The 23214-nt window shown below is 37.6% G+C and overlaps 1 protein-coding gene across 1 annotated transcript in view; it reads right to left on the reverse strand.

The window, feature by feature from the left end:
• Positions 1–23214, reverse strand: part of KCNH5 (potassium voltage-gated channel subfamily H member 5) — a 301067-nt gene that overhangs the window by 272317 nt on the left and 5536 nt on the right. The window contains exon 2 of the mRNA XM_042943442.1: positions 1763–1886. Within this exon, the coding sequence (XP_042799376.1) occupies positions 1763–1886 (124 nt within the window). The remainder of the gene's footprint in view (positions 1–1762; positions 1887–23214) is intronic.

A 23214-nucleotide genomic window follows, 5' to 3' on the forward strand; every position in this document is an offset into this window, starting at 1 on the left:
CCCTACTAGTGACAGCCACTGCCCTGACAAGACCTCCAACAGCCGGGACAGCCTAGAGCATTTGAGCTTAACCTCAGACTCACACCTGCACAGATGGACCATGAAGTGACCTCTAGAATGTCCGACAACTACATTTAGCTCATTATAGTATAAAATCTCCACCCAAGGAGGACCACAAGGCTCATCTACATAACATACAACGCGTGGACAGGCATGTTTCCTTAAGACGCATGCACAACGTTATGCCCGCTCCTACATACAATGACAAGGCTTCCCTGTCTAAATACTCATCCTAATCCTAAATAAAAGGAATCCATTCACCCTTGTTCTGGGGAGGCTTTGGAAGCCATTCCCCTGTATCTCCTTATTTGCTGCGAATAAAGTTTTGTTTGCATGACAACTCCATCAGGTAGTTTCTGACTCACCAAGGAGCAAACTCATGTTGGTTCAGTTACAGCTGTCCCACAATTCAACTCAATTCCGACACTACCTGGAGATACAGCATAAGATTCAGTCCTACAAGACCACCCCCCACCCCCCAACTCCAGACACCAATTGAAAGCACAGGTTGGTACCTGTATTTCTGACCTACCGGCTACAGACTGGACGTTTCCGCAAACTTCGTGGGTTTGTTTAATTTGCTAGAGCACCACACAGAGCTCAGAGAAATCTTTTCTTTACTAGATCACTGGTTTACTATAAAAGGATATAACTCAGGAACAGCCGGACCAAAGAGATAGATGCACAGGCAAGGTATGGTGGAAAAACAGAGTGCCATCCAGGTGCGATGCTCTCCCAGGCCCTCCACAAGCTCACCAACCCTGTCCTTTTGTGTGCTTGTGGCTGCTACACTACACAGTCCAGACTGATTACATCCCTGGCCATTGGCAATTAATTCAGCCTCCTGGCCATCCCTTCCCTAGAGGCTGAGAAGTTGAGGAGCAGGAGTACTGAAAGTTTCCACCCTCCTAGCACCTAGATGGTTCCCATGGCAACAGCCTCCACACTAAGGTTACTTAAGGGCCTTCCGAAAGTCGCCATTAACATAACAAAAGACACTTTTATTTCTCCGATCACAGAAAATTCCAAGAGTTTTAAGAGACCTGTGCCAGGAACTGTGTCAGATACCAAATATATATTTCCTATTATAAACCACAACATCACAGTGAGTCTAAGACAGGAGCTTCCCCTTATCTGGGGAGGATATGTTCCAAGACCCTCTCCCAAACCCCTCCCCCAACCCCTGTGGATGCCTGGATTGCAGATAGTACCTAACACTGTATAAACTGTTTTTTCCCTAGACATACATACCTATGATAAAGTTTAACTTATAAATTAGGCACAGGGAGAGATCAACAGTAATAATGGAATAGAACGATTATAACAATATACTGTAATAAAAGTTATGTAAACGTGGTCTATCTCTCTCCCAAACCACCTTATTATATTGTACTCACCCTTCTTGTGATGATGTGAGATGAGAAAATGCCTATATAATGAGATGAAGTGAGGAGAATGACATTGGCATCTGGAGGGAGTGTTAGGCTACTCTGGACGTGACATTGCATCAGAAGGAGGAGAATCTGCTTCTGAAAGTAGTTAACTGGGGGTAATACACCATGGGAAGCACCAAACCACGGGAAACAAAACCTCAGGAAGGAAAACCAGGGACAAGCGGGGGACTCCTGCAAGTGTAGCCATGAATCACAGTCAACATTTAGTTACACTTCAGAGAAGATTCCTGAGCTCTTCTAGGACCTACCTGCAAGTGCTGCTTTTCTGCATGACGTCAGCTCGATGATAGCCAGAGAGTTTGCAAAAACCGTCATTACTATAAACTACTGGCCAATCCACAATCTGGGCGTTTCCCAGTAAGAAACTCGATTCTAAAGAAGAAAGAAGGAAAAGGAAGTTTTTTATCTGCATTTAACAATGTACTTCTTTCAAGGAAATGAAAAGACAAATTCATAGATAGACCAACGCAACAATGGTTTGTTATGGTACAAATAACAAAACCTATTCTGGAGATTGACATAGTCAGTTCAGCGTGATTATCAAATGAGATCTGCAATAAGTACAAGATTTGCATACAAACAAAAACCCCATTGAAGAGAAGCCAGTTTATAATACCTCTTTGCATTCAAGTATATTCTAAGCTATGAAGAACAAGTATGATTAATATTAAATAAAAGTTAGTGACTATAATAATTACACAGATTAATTTAAGACAAGGGCTACAGTCACTTCACCACAGACAAAGAAAATGAACTTGATAATATTGAAGCAAACTTGTATGACTCCTCCAAAAATTCTATTATAATTTTGACATATAATTTTGTCCATGAGATTGATCTTGAGAGGTCTAATTTAAAATAAGAGAAGAGTCTTTTTTTAAATAAAATTATTCAAAGATATTCTTTTCAACCACATTTTACACAGAATTTGGAAACTATCATTATTCTAAATAAAAGGAACATCTCTGATCTATTTTACATAGAGAAGTGGTTTTGCATTAGGTATAAAAATTAATACAAAAATAATATCTTTTGGTACCAACCTTGATTGAAAATCTAACAGTTTTAGGCAGCACCTTTAGCAATTTTGTAAATCAGATGATAAATATGTTAACATTATAGTGAAACAAAATTAGAATAATATTAAAATATAGAAATAAAATACTTTTTAATGTTTATTATTCATTTTTGAGAGAAAGACACAGAGTGAGAGTAGGGGAGCAGCAGAGAGAGAGAGGGAAACACAGAATCCGAAGCAGCTCCAGGCTCCGAGCTGTCAGCATAGAGCCTGACACGGAACTAGAACTCACAAACCGTGAGATCATGACCTGAGCTGAAGTCGGATGCTTCACCGACTGAGCCACCCAGGCTCCCCTAAAATATTATTTTTAAAATAAATATTTTAAAAGAGTAAATTTTAGGGGCATGTGGGTGGCTCAGGCAGTTAGGCATCTGACTCTGGATTTCAGCTCAGGTCATGATCTCAGGGTTTGTGAGATCGAGCCCTGCGTTGGTCTCTATGCTGACTGTGTGGAGCCTGCTTGGGATTCTCTATGTCTCTCTCTCCCTCTCTCTCTCTGCCTCCCCACCCCCCAGCTCATGCTCACGCTCTCTCTCTCTCTCTCTCAAAAATAAATAAACATTTAAAAATAAATAAATAAAATAAAAAGAGTACATTTTTAAGGGAATACTATAATTCAAAAATTCAAAATATCTACCAAAGAAATCTCTTTCAAACTCATATTCAAAATAGCATACTAAAAAGAGAAATTAACTTATGATTTTAAGACTTTAAGGTTAGGGGCACCTGGGTGGCTCAGTTAAACATTGACTTCAGCTTGGGACATGATCTCACAGTTTATGGGTTTAAGCCCTGCACTGAGCTCCCCACTGACAGTGCAGAGCCTGCTTGGGATTCTCTCTCTTCTCCCTCTCTCTCTGTCCCTCCCCCACATGCTCTCTCTCTCTCTCTCTCTCTCTATCTCTCTCTCTCTCTTGCTCTCTCTCAAAACAAAAAAAAAAAAAAAAACTTAAAAAAAATAAATAATAAAGACATAGACAAGTTGAAAGTGAAAGTGTGGGGAACATACACTACACAAACACTAAGCATAAGAAACCCAATGTGGCTATATTAATGCAAAAGACAAGAATAATAGAGATTAAAAGGAACAATTAATAATAGCAAAAGGGTCAACTCATTAGGAAGACATAACAGTCTCAATTGTATATAAAAGTATGTATATAAAAGTAATGAAAGAGCTTCAAAATACATGAAGGATAAAAATGACATAACAAAAAAGGAGAATTCAACAATTTCACAATAAAAATGGAATGTTTACTCTCTCCCACATCAACTGGCAGAACAACCAGATGTAAAAATGATTGAGGATATAGAATATTTAAACACTATCAACACTATCAACTAACTCTAGCTAACTGACATTCATAGAATACTCTACAGAATGCTACAGAATACACATTTTTCTCTAGTGCACGTGTAACTTTTACCCAGACAGATCTGATTTTGAGTCACAAAAATGAAGTCAATAAATTTCAAAATATGGAAATCACAGAGTATATAGTCTCACTTCAAAGCAATTAAATTAGGAATGAGGTGGGTTTTTTTTAATTATCTAAAAAAATCTACACTATTGGATATTACCCAATTCCTTTCTAGACTGGGTCTAGAAGAAGAAATGGGTCAAAGAAGAAATCAAAAGAAATTTAGAGGATATTTTTAACTGGACGTTAATGAAGTAACAACACATCAAAGTTTGTGGGATACACTTAAAGCAATACTTAGGGAGAAATTTCTCATTTTAAACGTTTATATTTTTAACAGATGAAAGTTTTAAAATCAGTTATCTAAACTTTTATATGAAGAAATTAGAAAAGCTATTACACCCAAATTAAGTATGAGGAAACAAAGATCAGAATGCAGATCAATAAAATAGAAAGTATTCAAAGAAAAGTGAAACTTGAGGCACCTGGGTGGCTCAGTTGGTTGAGCGTCCGACTTCAGCTCGGGCCATGACCTCACAGTCTGTGAGTTCGAGCCCCACGTCGGGCTCTGTGCTGACAGCTCGGAGCCCGGGGCCTGTTTCAGATTCCGTGTCTCCCTCTCTCTCCTGACCCTCCCCCGTTCATGCTCTGTCTCTCTCTGTCTCAAAAATAAATAAACGTTAAAAAAAATTTTTTTTAAAAAGAAAAGTGAACCTTGACAAAGTCAAAATTAATTCTTTGGAAACATTAGTAAAAATGATAAGCCCCTAACAAGTCTGATAATTAAAAAAAAAGAGAACGAGAGAGTGAAAACACAAGTTACCAACATTAAGAATAAAAGAGAAGACATCACTGGATATATTACAGATAGAAATGATAATAAAGGTATAGTGCAAACAATTTTTTGCCAATTAATTTTAAAACTTTGATGAACAAAATTTCTGAATAAGAAAAACACCTTAAAAAGCACAAAAAGAAATGGAAAATCTTAATACTTGCTATTAAAAAAAAAACAAACTAGCCCAGAAGGCTCCAGACTCAGTGAAATCCTTCAAATATTTAATTTTTTTATTTATTTTTGAGAGAGAGACAGAGTGTGAGCAGGGGAGGGGCAGAGAGAGAGAGGAGACACAGAATTTAAAGCAGGCTCGAGGCTTTGAGCTGTCAGCACAGAGCCCAACGTGTGGCTTGAACTCACAAACGGGGAGACAATGACCTGAGCTTAAGTCGGACGTTTAACTGACTGAGCCCCACAGGGGCCCCCTTCAAATATTTAAATAAGACATAATACAAATATTACACACTCTGTCAGAAAGTATATGAGGAAATATTTCTTAACTTTTTTAATTTATTTTTTTATTAAATATAGTTAATTGTCAAATTGGTTTCCATACAACACCCAGTGCTCATCCCAATAGGTGCCCTCCTCAATGCCCATCACCCACTTTCCCCTCTCCCCCACCTCCCATCAACCTTCAGTTTGTTCTCAGTATTTAAGAGTCTCTTATGGTTTGCCTCCGTCTCTCTGTAACTTTTTTCTCCCCTTCACCTCCCCCTGGTCTTCTGTTAAGTTTCTCAGGATCCACATATGAGTAAAAATATATGGTATCTGTCTTTCTCTGCCTGACTTATTTCACTTAGCATAACACCCTCCAGTTTCACCCACGTTGCTACAAATGGCCAGATTTCATTCTTTCTCATTGCCAAGTAGTATTCCATTGTATATACAAACCACATCCTCTTTATCCATTTGTCAGTTGGTGGACATTTAGGCTCTTTCCATAATTTGGCTATTGTTGAAAGTGCTGCTATAAACATTGGGGTACAAGTGCTCCTATGAATCAACACTCTTGTATCCTGTATCTTAACTTGTTTTATGAGGTCAGCATTATCATAACACCAAAATCTGACAATGGCTGTTAAAAAAAGATTACTGACAAACAGATCTTAGGAATGTGGTTGCAAAACTCCAGAAGAAAATATTGGCAAATAGAATTCAGCAATATATATATAATAACCAAGTAGGGTTTGTCTCATGAATGTAAGGCTGATTTATCATTATGAAATCAATCAATGTAATCCATCACATCAATAGAATAAAAGAAAAAATCATATGATTGTTTCTCAATAGATGCAAAAAAAAAGCATTTGACAAAACTCACACTCATTCATGATTAAAATCTCTGAGCAACCTTGGAAAAGAAGGAAACTTCCTCAAACTGACAGATGATACCTACTAAAAAATCTAGAGCTAACATTATTCTTAAGGGTGGAATACTGAATAACTCCCCCCTTAAGATCAGGAAAATGTCAGGGATGTATATTCTCAATGCTTACACTCAACATTTTATTGGTGGCCCAACTAGTGAAATAAGGCAAAAAAAAAAAAAAAAAAAAAAGTAAAAGGGAAAAAACACAAAAGATACAAATATTGGAAAGGAAGATATAATGACTTTCTATTTGCAGGTGGCATGATTGTTTAGAGAAAGTCCTAAGGAATATTTAAAGGAACATCTAAAATTAATAAGTGAATTCAGTGAGGCTCCTGGGTGGCTCGTCGGTTAAGCATCCAACTTCAGTTCAGGTCATGATTTCATAGTTTGTGAGTTCGAGCTTGGTATCAGGTTCTGTGCTAACAGCTCAGAGCCTGGACCCTGCTTTGGATTCTGTATCTTCCTCTCTCTCTGCCCCTTCTCTGCTTGTGCTCTCATTCTCTCTCTCCACCCCCCCTCAGAAATAAACATTAAAAAAATAGTAATAAGTGTATTTAGTAAGGTTGCAGGAAATCAAGTTAATATAACAGTTAATTTTGTTTCTATATACTAGTATTAGACAATTGCAAAGTGAAAAACAATTTCACTTAGAAGGATATCAAATACTTAGAAATAAATTTAACGAAAGATGTGCAAGGCCTCTAGAATGAACACTAAAAAAATTCTCCTTAGCTAAATTAAAGGACACTTAAACAAATGGAGAGCTACGCCATGTTCGTGAATTGAAAGACTGGATGTTTTTTCAGACATCAACTCTCTGCAAATTGATCTATAGATTCAATATAATCCCAGTGAAAACAGTAGTTGACAAAGTAATCATAAAATATTATGAAAATATGAATTACCAAAAATAATCCAAAATAAAATCTGAAAAGGAAGAACCAAGCTGGGAAAACATACAACCAATAAAGCAAATTAAAAAGTTCAGAGATAGACCCTCACAAAAATGGTCCACTGGTTTTTTGCATAGATGCCAAAGCAGTTTAATGGGTAAAGAAAAGTCTCTTCAATGAACTCGGCTAAAACAACTGTATGTCCACATGAACAAAAGTTGAACCATCACTGCTACGTCACACCACACACACACACACACACACACACACACACACACACACACACCAATTTAAGGTGGGTGATAGACGTAAATACAAAGGTGAAAACTAAAAGGAAAACACAGGAAAAAAATATTTGCAACTTTAAGGAAGACAAGAATTTCTCAGATAAGACTCCTATAGCAATCACTGTAAAAGAAAGTGTTAATAAATACATTAGACACCATCAAATTAAAATCAAGTGCTCATTCAAGGACATTTTCAAAAAAAAAAAAAAGGAAAGGAAATCCATAGACTAAGAAAATATTTACAATACAGATATCTGAGAAAGAACTCCTATCCAGGACATACCAAAAAAAATCCTACAAAAGGACAAATGACCCAGTGAACAACATGGGCACATAACTCGAACAGACATTTCACTAAAGAAGATAAACAATGACCAATAACCACAAGAATAAGATGCTCACCATCATCAGGCAGCAGGGAAATACAAATTAAAAGCACAATGATGCATCACTCAACCACTAGAGTGGCTGTAAAGGCTAATAGGACAAAATGTTGATGAGAGTGTGAAACAACTGGAACTCTTTATAAAATACTAATGAGAGTAGAAAATAGAACAATCACTTTGAAAAATAGTTTCTTGTAGAGTTAAATATTTAACCATGACCAAGAAATTTCATTCTTAGGTATTTCCTCAAGTGAAACAAAAACATATGTTAACAAAAAGACTTGTAAGGAAAATGTTCACATCAGATTTATTCATAGCAGTCAAAAATTGAAAACAAGGTAAATGTCCATCAGCAAGAGAATGGATTAAAAATTGTGACATAGTCCTACAAGAAAAGCCACTCAGGTCTAAAATGGAACAAACTACTCACACATGCAACAGCATGGGTGAGTCTGATAAACATTATAATGATAGCTAGAAGCTATCATTTCATTCATATGAAGTTTAATACAGGCAAGGCTAATCTATGGTGATAGGGATCAGCACAATGATTGCTAAAGGGGATGGGAAGGAGACTGATAGGAAAGAGTCAAAAAGAACTTTCTGGGGGAGGTCATTGTTCTCTATCTTCATAGAGGTATAAGCTACACAAGTATACACATTTGTCAAAACTAATTGAACTGTACACTTAAAATTTGTGTGTGTTACCACTAATAAATTAATTCCCTAAAATTTAAAAGAAAACACATGGAAGAAGAAGGACCAAAGATTCAGAAGTTTTAGGGAAACTGTGGCATTTGAAATGAACCTTAGCTATGAGAATCGTAATACCTTTCCTTGATACATAGGGTGGTTATAGTAGAGATTAAAATGAGCTTATTCCTACAAAAATGCTTCATAAAGTATAAATAAATTCTTCTATAAATATATGACATTTTCATTTATGTATAGCATCAAGTATAAATAAATACAATATGATCACCAAAAATTAACTTTTCTCCTCTTAGCCCAGGCTGGGGTCTAATCAGTTTACTCTCGCTAATCCATATGCTGTCCACTTCATGATGAGGCAACAGTGGCAGTCCATTCAGCTACATGGTCTCCCTGACTCAACCGATCTTACTTTTCACACTAATGTTCACTCTCCCCCCTGAATTCCTGCCTCCATCATCCTACTACTCCTCATCCAAATATAGACTCCCAAGTGCTTACATCATCAAATTGCCTCTCAGATTTAGAAACCCTTCTAAAATCCAGCTATACCCTCCCTACCTATACAAACATATTTATCATTACTCCTAAAGTCTATACTATTACAATTAAGTCAGTTTTCTCATTATGGCCCCAAAATATACTCACTCATGATGCCTATTTTCCACTTGAAACACTTTTCCCCCATCTCTTTACCTACCAAAACCTTTCAGAACCAGACAAATTCTATGAGTACCACTTAGCCTACATCCCCCTCTGACTACCACCATATCTGTCTCCAACCCCTCACTGGACAAACTTCCCAAAAAAGTTGTGTGTTCCCATTGGTTCCATCTTCTCAGCTCCTATTCATACAACTCACTCCTATCTAGTTCTTTCCTTACCACTTCAGGACAAACAAGATCACCAACAGCCTCTACATGTTACCAAATCCAAAGGATGCTTTTTATTCATCTCACTTGACAATTCAGAAGCCCTGGTAACCACTCACTCCTTAAAATTTTTCAATCTTTAGCTTTCATAAAATGACTGTCCCCTGGTTCTCTGAATAGTCCTCCATTTCCTTTGCAGGCTCAACATTCTTTATCCAGTAAGTAGATACTAGAGTTTCTCCACATCAGTTCCTCTTATACTTCACCTGTCTCCATAGATTCCATAACTCATTAGTTTATATCTTCAAACCAGACCTCTTTTATATAAATTCTAGATCTTGATATCCAAGTTGACATAGATATCCTCTTAGATATCTTTAGTGGACCTCAATATAATAGGTCCATGACCTTTCATTCCCCCAAATCAGGTGCTTTTCCAGTGTTTCCTATCTTAGACAATGGGATCATCATCCATGCAATTATGTAAGCCAGAAATCTTGGAGCCATCTTTCAACATCCTTCTCATTATCCTTGTACTTAATCCATGACCAAATCCTATTAATTTTATGTCTTCAAATTTTCAAATCTCTCCATTTCTCTGGATCCTCGCTATCATCTCCCAAATCCAAGCTTCCATTATCTCTCCCCTAGATCACTCCAACAGCTACCTAATTGTTTTACACCAACCCTCTCTGAGATTTTTTCAATGGATTGTCCATACTGAAGCCAAAGAGGTCTTTCCAAAATTCAAATTGATTCATGTCCTCTACACTGATTTTTCTTATGTTTTTGTAAGCTTCAAGTTCTCTCCCATCATAGGGTCTTTTAACTTGTCATTCTCTTTGCCTAAACACCAGTCTTTTCCTTACTTATATGATTGATACCTGCAGTTAGTTAGATCTTAATTCAACTGTCATGACCTCAGTAAATCTTTCCCTGACCTTCTGACCACGTCATCCCTAATAGTGCAGACATAATGCACCTCTTCCTCACAGCCCTTATCACAGTTACAATTTTATACCTATTTGTGTTATGATACGATGAATGCATATCTGCCTCTTGGGCTGTAAGCTCTATAAGGACAAAGCCTATATCCATTTTGGTCCCATTTTATCCCCCTGTACCTAACATGGTGCCTGGCACATAGTAGATGTTTGCTTGTTGGTTGACTATATCAATAAACACAGGAATTAATGTATTCATGTGAGATCTCTTTATATAATTGATATCATGAAATTCAGTATGCACTGCCTCTCTAAATACTTTACATATGCTACTTTTTAACTTCTTGGATAATGTAGTCCTCAGGATTCTAAATTTTGTGCCCACTGTGCCCACAAAAGTTTCAGTATAGTAATTATTTATTGATTGAAATAATTGCCTGTATCCCAGGAAACAGAAACCAAAGGTTCTAAAAACGAACTACCATAAACATGAAAAGTCCTGCTGAGGGAGGCTTTCTCTCCCCAAGAAACTAATCAAACCAGTGTTTTTCAAACTTTTTTTAAGTTGAAGCTCATAGTAAGAAATTAATTTTACATAGTATCTCAAAACATGTTTACACAGGTGCACACATGCACCTACACAAACACATAACTAAAAAACAATTTCTCAGAAAACACTTACCACGAGAGGTCCTCTTTTTTAACTCTATCTCAATTTTTTGGTGTGCTAGTCAGGGCCCATTAAATCAATTTTATACCCTGAAGTAAGAGTTCTATTTCACAACACCCTAAACAGCCCCAAAGTCTTGCAGACCTCCCTCTGTCATAAACAGACTTGTTTTCAAGACATTTGTTAGGCTTTGGATTAGGAGCTCTAACTGTTCCTAGTTAACTCTGCTATTAAAAATATTAAACTGCTCCCATCATACCATTTTCAATAATGAGAAAATTAAGACTCCAGCTCAGAATGGCCTAGCTATGATCATTCATTTATTGTTGATATATTACTTCACTTATACTCTAGTAACTCCACGGAATAACAAAATCAAAGCAACCTTTAGCAGAGCCCAAACTCTGTGCTAGGCATTGGGACAGATCATCAACCTGTTATCTACAGATTATCATACCCATTTTCTCTAATCTGGAAAACAACTCCTTTCTGTGATGAGTCAGAGACTCATCGAGACCAGATTCTTCAGGAGCAGCGACTACAACAGAGGTTCTCTACATTCTAATTCTTGACTGAGATATTTGCAGATTCAAACTTTTTTAGGTAGAATTGTGTCTTTTTTTTTCTTTTGCTGGAATAGAAAAGTAGGAAGTCTAAGAATGAAGTCCTAAATCAACTCACAGGAGGGAGGATTAATTGTCATATTAGCTTGAAAGCAGAGTTGTTCAGAGGAAAAACAAAACTCCACAGAAATTGGATTCGATCCCATTTTTTATAATATATACTTGATTTTAACCAATAAACATAGAATATGGACTATTCAGATATTTACCAGCTACACATTTGAGTATTCACTTACAGATTCAATCAGACCTAACAACTCAGAAGAGTTTTTTTAAACAACTTAAAGATTAACAAATAGTCTAGGAAATATGGCGTCCATTCATCTTTATGCTTCAAGTTTGATATTATCCATTTAGACCATCAGAGCGTGAAGTAACTCTGTGTTCACTAGCCCTTACCTCAAGGTCTTAACAATTGCACATTAGCGATATGTGCTCTGGGTTTATGGAGGACAAGCATAAGAACTGCTTTTCTCATTTCTGAATGTTTTATAAAACTGTAATTGAGAAAATAGCCACAGTGCTAGGTACTTCATATAACAGGTTATCAACTGGTAAATATTCATAACAATCAAATTACCACAAAGAGCCCTGTTCCCAAACTTTCTGCCAACACTCGGATCCCTTCTCAATACTCCCAAGGGAGCTACTCTAGAAAACCTGGGGAGTTTTTATTAGGTTATTGGTTTCCTCACACACAAGCTGGAGACAGCAATACCTACCACTCTGGGTAGTTTATGGAGATGAAATAGAGTAATGAAAGAAAAATCTTTATAAACCAACTATTGGAGCAAAAAGTCTTTATTAACTAATAATTGTTATTATTTATTATGTACAAGATTCTTGTACAATTGTGTCATATATGCAGACAGAGCATCCTATGTGTGAGTTCTGCATATGTGTGTACAAGCAATGAACTAGAAAAAGGACACAGATATTTAAATAGTGACCCTGCAAACCAGAACCTATAAAATTGTATTTATCACTGAAATACACTAAATACACTAAACTACAAAATAAAATATTAGGAGGAGAGGGGTGGGGACAAAAGAAGGGGAAACAGATTTCCTTTTCATGTCAAAGGTTAAATTAGATGAAAACTGATAAATACTGAATAGACTGTCCAGGATCTTCCTTGGGATATTTGTCTATTTGTTAATTGAAATATAATTTGTGAATCTGAAACATTCACACAACTGTTCCATTTCCTATACTCATAAAAATTATTGTTTTAGTGAATGTGAAATCCGGTATTATTAACAAATATTAATAACAGGATAGCAAATTAATTCAAATTGTTTCCTGAAAATTTTTAATTTCTTTTGGCTTTAAAACACGGTGGAGTGGGGTGCCTGGGTGACTCAGTTGGTTAAGCGTCTGACTTTGGCTCAGGTCATGATCTCACGGTTTGTGGGTTCAAGCCCTGCATCAGGCTCTGTGTTGACAGCTCAAAGCCTGGAACCTGCTTTGTCTCTCTCTTTCTCTGCTCCTCTCCCATTCATGCTCTGTTTCTCTCTCCCTCAAAATAAATAAACATTTAAAAATATATATTTTAGGGGGCACCTGGGTGGCTCAGTCGGTTGAGCGTCCGACTTCAGCTCAGGTCATGACCTCACAGTCTGTGAGGTCTAGCCCTGCGTCGGGCTCCACGCTGACAGCTTGGAGCCTGGAGCCTGCTCCCGATTCTGTGTCTCCCTCTCTCTCCGCCCCTCCCCTGCTCACATTCTGTCTCTGTCCCTCTCTGTCAAAAATAAATAAACATTAAAAAAAATTAAAAAAAAAATATATATATATATATATTTTTTTTTTTTTAAATGGTGGGGAAAGCAACCTGGCAACCAAGAGATAACTTCTCTGCAAAGGAGATGAGTTGCAAATCTTGAAAGTGAGACCAGTTAAGAAGTTTTGGAAACACAAAGCTATTAAGTTAATTGCCCAGAATTCTTGGTGACCACCACCATCCTCATTGTTCTGGACTGAATGTTTGCGTCCTTCCACAATTCATATGTCGAAACCCTAGCCCTCATGTGAAGGCATTAGGAGGTAGAACCCTAGGGATGTGGTTAGGATTCAAGAAGGTCATGAGGGTGAAGTCTCTGATGAATGGGATTAGTGCCCTTGTAAGAGACACAAGATAGTCTGCCTTCTCTGCTGTTCTCCACGTTGTGAGGATACAATAAGAAGCCAGCTGTCTGCCACCAGGAAGAGAGTTCTCACTAGAACCCAGCCATGCTTGATCTCAGACTTCCAGCCTCCAGAACTGTGAGAAATAAATTTCTGTTGTTCAGAAGCCAGCAGATTTATGACATCTTGTTAGAGTAGCTCAAACAGATTAAGATATTTATCAACCAATCTTGCTAGGGAAACCAGTTCTGATTTGTCCTCACAACTCTTGGCACACCAAGAGCCATGAATTCTGGAAAATTCAACCTTCTTGGGATCTGGACTGTTTCAGTCCTTGAAGATGTTTGCATGCATTTCTTGTCCAAATGATTCAAATACGCACTATGTTCCTGCATGAGGGGCCTAAGAATCAGGTCATTATCTCTACTGGGTGGTAGCAGTCTTGTACAGCATTTCAGAAGCTGTAATTCTACACATGAGCAGATTCTCAAGAGAATCTCTGCAAGAGGCTAAGCCTTGAAACATCTCCTATTCTTTTAAAGACCATTCAGTGTTTTCTCAGAGATAGACATGAAATAAAACAAGCACTCTTCCCTGAAGGGTTAGAAGGAGGTCAAAAAATAAATCACAAGACCCTGATTCACAATGGCCCAGTAGGAATCATTATGAGTTGCTCTCAATTTTGATTCCATATTTAGTGGGGATGAAGATTGAGGAGAATTGGAAGGGGCCCCAGGAGTTACTCCTTCCAGGCCTCACCCCTCAAAGATTCTGTTTTAATAGGTCTGGGTGCGATCCAGGCACTGGTATTTGTTTTTAAATCTTCTGAGGTGGTTCTAATGGAGCCAGAATGGCTACTGCAATAATTCCCAAATACTGGCGGCTACCATAGAATCCTGTCATGAGTGTCAAAAATATCAAAAATAAAGATTGCTAAGTTCTAATGTGGACACACTGAATAGACTCCCTAAAGATGAAACACAAAAATACAGCCACTGAAGGCAAGTCCCATGCGCAGCTAGCTTTGGGAAACTGACCTAGTACTTTGCTACTCAAAGTGTGGACCAGAACCACCTGGAAGTTTGTTAGCAATGCAGACTCCAGGACCCACCACAGACCTGATGAATCAGAACCTGCATTCTAACCAGATCATCAGGTGATCTTCAAGCCCACGAATACACTCATCTTACACTTGCTTTCCTTCCTTTCATGGGTGGGAAAGCAGACCAGGAAAGTGAAAGGACCCAGTGCACACAGGAAAAAAGTGTCTGGTGGGGGACAAACGCACAGCCAGGCCTCGCTGACTAAGGCTTTCTATCCTATCACAGTGTATTTTTGAACTGCTATCTAAGCTTTTGTTTTGCTTTGTTTGAACATAAAGGACGCACTTCCTTGTTACAGCACCATTTCTTCGGATAATAGGAAAATAACCACATTCTATGTTACTGCATATTAATGCCATTTCTAAAGGAGATCATATACAAACTATGAGGTCAACAGTCTTGGCCGATAGAAATTTCCCAAAGAAAAGAAGTTATATTTGATCAATAACAACAATATAAAAGTATGGGAGATATTCCTTCCCTTTCTACAATTCCAGAATTGTAGCAATTCCAGAAAAGCAGTGTTTTCCTATGAGCTGCTCCATCACTACCTGTATCTGACATGATAATACAGGTGTTTGTTTGTTTGTTTGTTTGTTTGGTTGGTTTTTAAGAAAACTATACCCTTCTGTGGTCCACAAATTCCACAGACATTAACAAAGTGAAACACCTTTTGGGTGTTACAAAAAGTGTAACCTTTTGGGGGGTGAAATATCTCTCCCTCTTGGTCTCTCTCTTTCTGTTTCTCTCTCCCTCCCTCCTCGTCCCCTCAACTTTCTTTGCAAGATGACCCTCAGAGCCCTAGCACTGAGAAGTTTTCATACATTTTAGGAAGTGAGGAGACACACGAATTCCAGAGTACTGAGGAAGAGCGAAGACATCAAGTGGGGCTGAGAAAGGAAAAGCACTTCACAAAAATAATCCACAAACACTGAACAAAACACTTTCACTAAGGTATAGTTTTTCCAAGGTATAGGGTTGCCTCTGAAGGCAACCGACAGGATTTTCCCTCTGACTGTAATCATTTAGTCCTTACTTTGGAGAAGCACACCATCCAGAAACTGGGGCTGTTATCCTGAAAGCCTTACTACCCAGGACAGAACCCCTCCGACAGAGGTTCTGTGCAGGTGGAAGCCCAGAAAGCTAGCTGAGAGCTATTTCAAGCTGCTCTCCAGATCCCAGGGGCCTCTGTGGAGAAGGGCTTGATCACAGCTGCTCATAGCTTCAACTTCCACTCCACCCTCCAAATCTTCTGAATCAAAGAGCTAAAGAATGCACATTCTGAAAATCAATGACCAAAGAGGGTAATTTGAAGCTTAAAAGCAACACAATAAAATCCACGTAGTAATTGCTAACGTTTTCCAAAAGAGATTGGCTAAAGAGGGCATTTCAACAATGCTTCTTGTCAAATGTTCACTATAAATGTAAGTTTTAGTTTGGGATTTTGGTTTTATTCAAAAATGTACTTGGTTTCTGGTCTAAATCAGCCTCTTATGAAAATCTGAAGCTACCTGTTTCTAATCCACAAGGACAACCAGACCAACCAAGCTAATTATCCAGCCTGTGATATTCTTTTCTGAACTTCTGTAAGTAGAGTACAGAAGTCCCCTCCGTACACGGTCACACTGAACTAAGCCCCCCTTGCCTTCATTTGTCTTCACTTCAAGGGAATGAAAGGGAGCTAGATAAAGCCATGATGCAGGTGATGTCCAGAGTTTCACTCCGAAGCTGGCTCTCAGGGAAACCTTCCCTACCTCTATCTATACTCAGATGCTCAAGGCAAAACCCAGAAAGGCATCCTTCACACCTCTTCATTTATGCCATCCAATTCACCACTAAACCCTAATAATTCTACCAGTGAAACATGCATGTCCGATGCATCTACTTCTCTCCGTCTCTACTGCTCCCAGACCAGCCCAAGCCACCATTATCTCTTGCCTGGTCTAGACCAACAGTCTCCTAGCTGGTCCCCTACTATGACTCCTCCTCCTTCTGACCTAACTTTGTTGTTACAAAAATAATCCTTATGACCTGAGTGGAGATCTGTCCACTGCAGTTGGAATACAATGCAAACACCTTGCCCTGAAGAGCTAAGCCCTGACTTGAGCTTTTTGTGCTCACTGCAATCCAACCACACTAGCCTTTGAACTTCACAAACTTGGCCCCACATTTTCTCTGTCTCTCCTTAGGACTGTTCACCTGTTTTCTCTTCACCTGAAATATTTTTTCTGCCCACTTATCATCTAGCTATCACTTACTTTGGTCTCCACTTTACACTACTGTCTTAGAAAGGCCTTCCCTGACACCGTCTCCCAATTGAAATGAATCCCTGTATACTTAGTCACAGCATCCTTTTTCCTTTTCTTCACAGTGCTTACCACAATTTGTAATTATATATTTGACATGGGTTTGTCGAACACCTTTCTCCCCTACCAGACTTCAAGTCCCCTGAAGTCAGAGACCATGTCTGTTTGTTCATCACTGAATCCCCACAAGTGTTTGTTGAATGATCAAGTCAAATATAAAAATTCTGATTTCTATTTAAAGTCATATAATCAGGAGCGCCTGGGTGGCTCAGTCAGTTAAGCATCCTACTTCGGCTCAGGTCAAGATCTCATGGTTTGTGAGTTCGAGACACATATCAGGGTCTGTGCTGACCGCTCAGAGCCTGGAGCCTGCTTTGGATCCTGTGTCTCCCTCTCTCTCTGCCCCTCCCCCACTTGCACTCTGTCTCTCTCTCTCTCTTTTTCAAAAATTAACATTAAAAAAATTTTAAGTCATATAATCAACAAACAATAATTAGAGCAAGGCTGGACATTGTCATGAATATAGATAAGGACCGTGCTGGGTATTTTTCTTCAAAGAACTGACAATTCTGAAAAAAAAAAAAAAAAATCAGAGGTTCCTAGCAGATTTCCCTGCACCCTGGAAACTTGAAAATTTAAATCATGGAGTGTATATTACTTTTTAAACTTGTCTTCTGGATGAGTGATATCTATAGATACATTTAAGTTTCATAGAACAGTAACAGCAGAACAATCCCCAAAGCACATACAGCACATGTTATTTGGATTAAATACCATCCTGGCACAGATGGCTAAACAAAAGCATAAATAACTTATATGTCATATCCACATCCACAACATTGATTTCTGGGAGATGCATTGCTCACTTCCACTATGTAATAACAGAATATAAAGCTGGTCTCTTTCCTGTTCTTACAAATACACCTTTACCCTACAGCTCTATAGCAAGGGAATGTGTGCATATGTGTGTGTGTAGACACATACACTTTGTACCTTCCACAACGAGACTAATTATTATATAATAATATTGGCAACATTAAGCAGACCATCACTGTGAGAGTTTGAAAGATGCAAAAAATATCTGTTAATTTATTCAAACTTGTTCAGCTGTCATCAAAGATAAAAATATGCCTCCACTTTTCATCTCCTTCAAGATCAAAGGTACATTTTTAGGTTTCTATGTTTCTTTGATGGCATTAACTTCATCATTTTTCCATCTAGCCAAAGTGGCTCAGAATACTTGAGATTGTTTAACACATATTTCTAAAATTTTAATGGCAGGAATAATAGCAATTTTGTTATAGAAAATATTTCTACACACTGACACACGAAAGAATTCCCAACAATTCAAAATTTCTACTTTTAATAGTCAGTATTTCGTTCATGAGAAGATGGGTTTCTAAAAAGTATACTGGTCAGAATTATTAGAAGTAAAAGGTAACTGCAGTAATGACCTGTATGACTCATATTTCAGAATACAACAGAAAACCTTAACCCTGATATAAATAATGATGAATTTTTACGGAAGTTTATTACAATGAAATTTCTTAAAATAGCTAAAGCCATAAGACAGTCACTAGTTACATAATCTTGGACAAAAGCTAAATCAGTCAAAATGTATTTATCAGGGGGGAAAAGTGTTACATATTTAATGGTTAAGCATCACTTTTAAATCCTGCAAATAAACAAACCTTGTTTTTGCAAACGAACTGCATCTGTTCTAAAGGGATTATATATTTTCTTTGAAGTTAACCTTTTAAGGCAATCAACACTAATGGCTAGATAACTAATGAAGAATTCCAATTAAAAGATGAGTGTAACCTGCACACCTGGTAGAAATACAGAAGCAAGGCTTTTCTGAATGCATTTACAATCTAATTAATTTTCTAAAGCTTTGTTCTATTTTCTTTCCTACTATCTATGCAATAGGAGCTAATTGTGCAAGGAAAAGATACAGATCACAAATTCAATTCAATTCTCTCCTTTGGCCAGATTTCACTGGGCCAGTTACAAAAAGCCTGACATTTCTGCCTTCTTCTTTGGCCTCTGCAAGCACTGCCAGTTACTGAGCTAAAAAGTACTGATGTTTCTTTGGCTCTAAATAGTAGTTTTTTGTTGGAGGGAAGAGTAGTGTTTGTTTGGGGTTTTGGGTTTTTTTTTTTTCCCCCAAAGAAGTAGGCCCTTGGTCAAGTGAGTCCAAATGCTTTAAGCTTAGACTCATCAATTTATGACTTAAAATCTCAACTACTTAATATTTTGTTTTCTTCAGGTTAAAAAAGGAAGGAAGAAAATCTTCCCTGCCTTACCTTATTTAAAGAAAATAGGAAAAGGTGAATATTTATTAAGCCCTTACCATGACAAGGTACAGTACAAGAGCTGCTACATTTATGGCTTTGCTGAGTCTTTCCACCAACTTGCCAGGTAAGACTTCTAATCCTAGAGAGGCCCAGTGTTTCACCATGGGTAAGGGCTCCTGTTACCAGGACAAGAGTCTCTGTCATCAAGATGGAATGCCTTTGCTCTGTGGAAAGCACTGTTCCCTGAGCCTTAGAAATGTCCCCATAACGCCTGGGTGGCTCAGTCGGTTAGGCTTCCAACTTCAGCTCAGGTTATGATCTCATAGCCTGTCAGTTCGAGCCCCGCGTCGGGGCTCTGTGCTGACAGCTCATAGCCTAGAGCCTGCTTCGGATTCTGTGTCTCCCTCCCTCTCTGCCCCTCCCTCACTTGCACTCTGTCTCTCTCTCAAAAATAAACATTAAGAAAAGAAAGAAAGAAAGAAAGAAAGAAAGAAAGAAAGAAAGAAAGACCCCCACAGAGTCTCAGAAAGATTGCATGTTACTTTGATTATGGTTGCTCTAGTAGAGAGAAGGACTGCTTTAGAAATGAATGAGGAGAATGTATCATACCTTTCATTCCTCACACAGAGATAAGACATTTTGTTCCTGAGCGCAGTTAATGAAGCAACTCTTCTTTCCACCTGTAAGTCTTTCTTTGGTTCATCATATCTACATACATTGGCTTCATATGATGTCAGTTGTGGACATGTTTCATGCCCTGAGATAAATCAGTATAGTTAACTGGCATGAATTTATGTACTTTGCACACAAGTGCTGTGTAGTAATAATAACTAAAAACAGTATTTAGTAATTTAGTAGTAATAACTAAAAACAATAACTAATCTGGTTAGAAAGCAAGACTAATATTATACTGACCTGGAAGTCAAAGAAGACCCTCGGGTTTCTAGACTAAAAGACTAAAATTAACAACAACAAAAAAAAGTTTTTATTTGAGTCTAGCTGCAACACACAATGTTGTGTTACTTTCAGGTGTACAACATAGTGATTCAACCTCTCTATAAGTTATGCTATGATCACAAGTGTGGCCACATTCTGTCACCATGTAATGCTATTACAATGTCATTGACTATATTCCCTATGTTGTAACTTTTATTCCCATGATTTACTCATTCCATAAGTAGAAGCCTGTATCTCCCACTCACCTTTACCCATTCTGACCATCCTTCTATCCTCCTTCCCTCTGACCACCATCAGTTTGTTCTGTATTAATTTATAGGTCTGATCCTGCCTAAAGACTAAAATATTAGAGACACCTTTGACAGAGATGGGGAAACAGCAAAGCACGTAAGTCTGTTTGAAGCTAAAACTGATGATAAATTCAATTCTGGCGACATTTGAGGTTTAGATTACTTGTGAGAAGTACAAGAAGTATAAGAAGAGGCCACTAGAAACACAAGACTGGGGCACAGGGAGGATAAAGTTTAAATTATGATAGAGGACAAGCTTGCTCTGAAAAGGAGGGTGCATGTGTGTAAGAAAGATGGTTGAAGTTTGAACCTGGAAGACTATTCAGTCTTCAGGAGAGGGGAGGGAAAGACAAGGGACAGGGCAGGGAAAAGAGGAGAGAGGGAACAGGAAAGCAATAGAAAGGGACTAGGAAGAGAATCCAGGAAAAAGGGCAGGAGAAAGTGCAAAGTCATGAAAGACAAAAGTGAAACAAGTGTCAGAGAGGGTAGCGGAGCATAGTGTCGAACCCTGCAAAGTCAGAAAAATACAGAAAAATAAAAGGGCTTTGGATTCACAAGAAGACTCATTTGTAATCTTCCAGGACATTTCAACATTACAGACAGAAATCATTTGAAAGAAGTGCAAAGGAAAATGGTGACCAAGGATTAAAGACATCAACTACAGATGGTGCATTCAAAGATTCAAACATCCAAATGATAGTAGCAACTAAACTCACGGATACTGACATAGTATTTGTTGTGTGCCAGATACTGTTCTCAGTACTATGTATATATTACCTCATTTAATCCTCACTCCAATACCATGAGCTAGGTACTCTTATTATTGTATGTTACAGAGGAGAAAACTAGGGAAGAATAAGCAAGTTATAGTGCTAGCCCCTCACAGAAAAAAAAAAAAAAAAGAAGCATTATTTCTATCATTGTGCATATTATGTATCTCCAGAACTTAGATCCGTGCCTAGCACGTAGGAGACAATCAATAAATTTTTGTTTCAGTAATGAATTATTAACCAAAAAGAATATGAATGTCAAGCAAAAGGATGGGAGCTGTTTGTAGGGGACTTTATTCTGGAGCCACTTAACCCTGGTTGAAGAATTCTTCTATTCTCTCAATGCTGTAAATATATGAAAATAAACTCATTGTGCTTTAATTGCCCCCAAATAAAAAATATGCCGGCAGACAGAAAAGGCTTACAGAAAAGATCAGGATAAAAGTTAACTCCTCCCCTCAATCCAAGTGAGTTGTCTGATTTTCAGTTAAACTTGGTGATCTGAGGCTGGCCCTGCCATCTCTAAAAAGCCAAAATCCATTTCCTCTCTTCTGTGGGATACTACACAGAACCACAGGGCAAAACTCACTCAGAAGATATTTAAACTGGTAAGGATGGGTTCCCAAGGATAAAACTTGCCATCTCCTAACTGCAAAATTGTTTCTTAACAAAATTAATCAGAATCTACAAATTTCTCTATGGTTCTTTCTTATATAAAAGAGTCTAGCTTTTAAACTCTTAGAGGGTAGAACAAGAGCAGTAGAAAAATTTTTATCTGGAATAGGAGATGAGCATGAGAACACTTATATGTTTGCCTCTTGTGCTTGCACGAGTCCCGTGTGAGTTGCCCTGTACGATGCCATTTCTGCTTTCAGATCTACCCATTGACTAGACACTTGAAACTATGCAATTACTTATACAAGCTTACTTAATAGATTTAATCAGCATTCTTTTGGGGGAAAAAACAATTATGGACTTGTTTAATTTAGGAGACAAAATCAAAAGACATTTATTCAACTAGTACTTGGTGCTATGTACTCTTCATAGTGGAAGATACAGAAATACGAGTGAGGTATGACCCATATCTTTAAGGAGCTTAGTTCATATAGCAACATGTTCATGACTTTCTAGTTATATGTCATTACCTCCAGGGACTGCTATAACTGTGCACCTAAGCTCATATCTCAAGTAAAAGAACTTCATATTTAGTATGTATATTTCTCTAATGGGAACAGACCCCGAGAAAGAAATCCATTTCAATAAAATTTCAAATAGCTTTCAATCACTCTTCCTTTCTAATTTTTTTATTGCTCTTTAATTAATTTTTCTACTTTTCCATATGAAAACATAATGTATCTCAAAACTACTATCTTTAATTTTTCCATTTAAAACTAATTTTGTTTGGGACATTTTGAAGCATCTCCCAATATTTGGTTTCTAATCCTATGAAAAAGAAAAAGAAATTCCTGAAACCAAGATTCAGACTTCCTGATTGACAAGAAACAAAACCTCTTAAAGTAATATTATCTCCAACCCTATTCTGAGGAAAATTCAATAAGTTTGGAAAATTTCAGAGAATGTTTGTTTTAGCTCTGTGTTTTATTTTAAAAGTTTGGATAACATGAAAATATTAGAATCATATAATATCCTAAGAAAATAACTGTAAATCTGTGAACTACCTTTCAATAAAATCAAAGCGCTGTCAAGAACTGATCTTACTTCACTGATTTAATATGAATTATATCAAGATAT

The sequence above is a fragment of the Panthera leo genome, chromosome B3 (genome assembly GCF_018350215.1).
Source record: "Panthera leo isolate Ple1 chromosome B3, P.leo_Ple1_pat1.1, whole genome shotgun sequence".
Lineage (NCBI taxonomy): Eukaryota > Metazoa > Chordata > Mammalia > Carnivora > Felidae > Panthera > Panthera leo.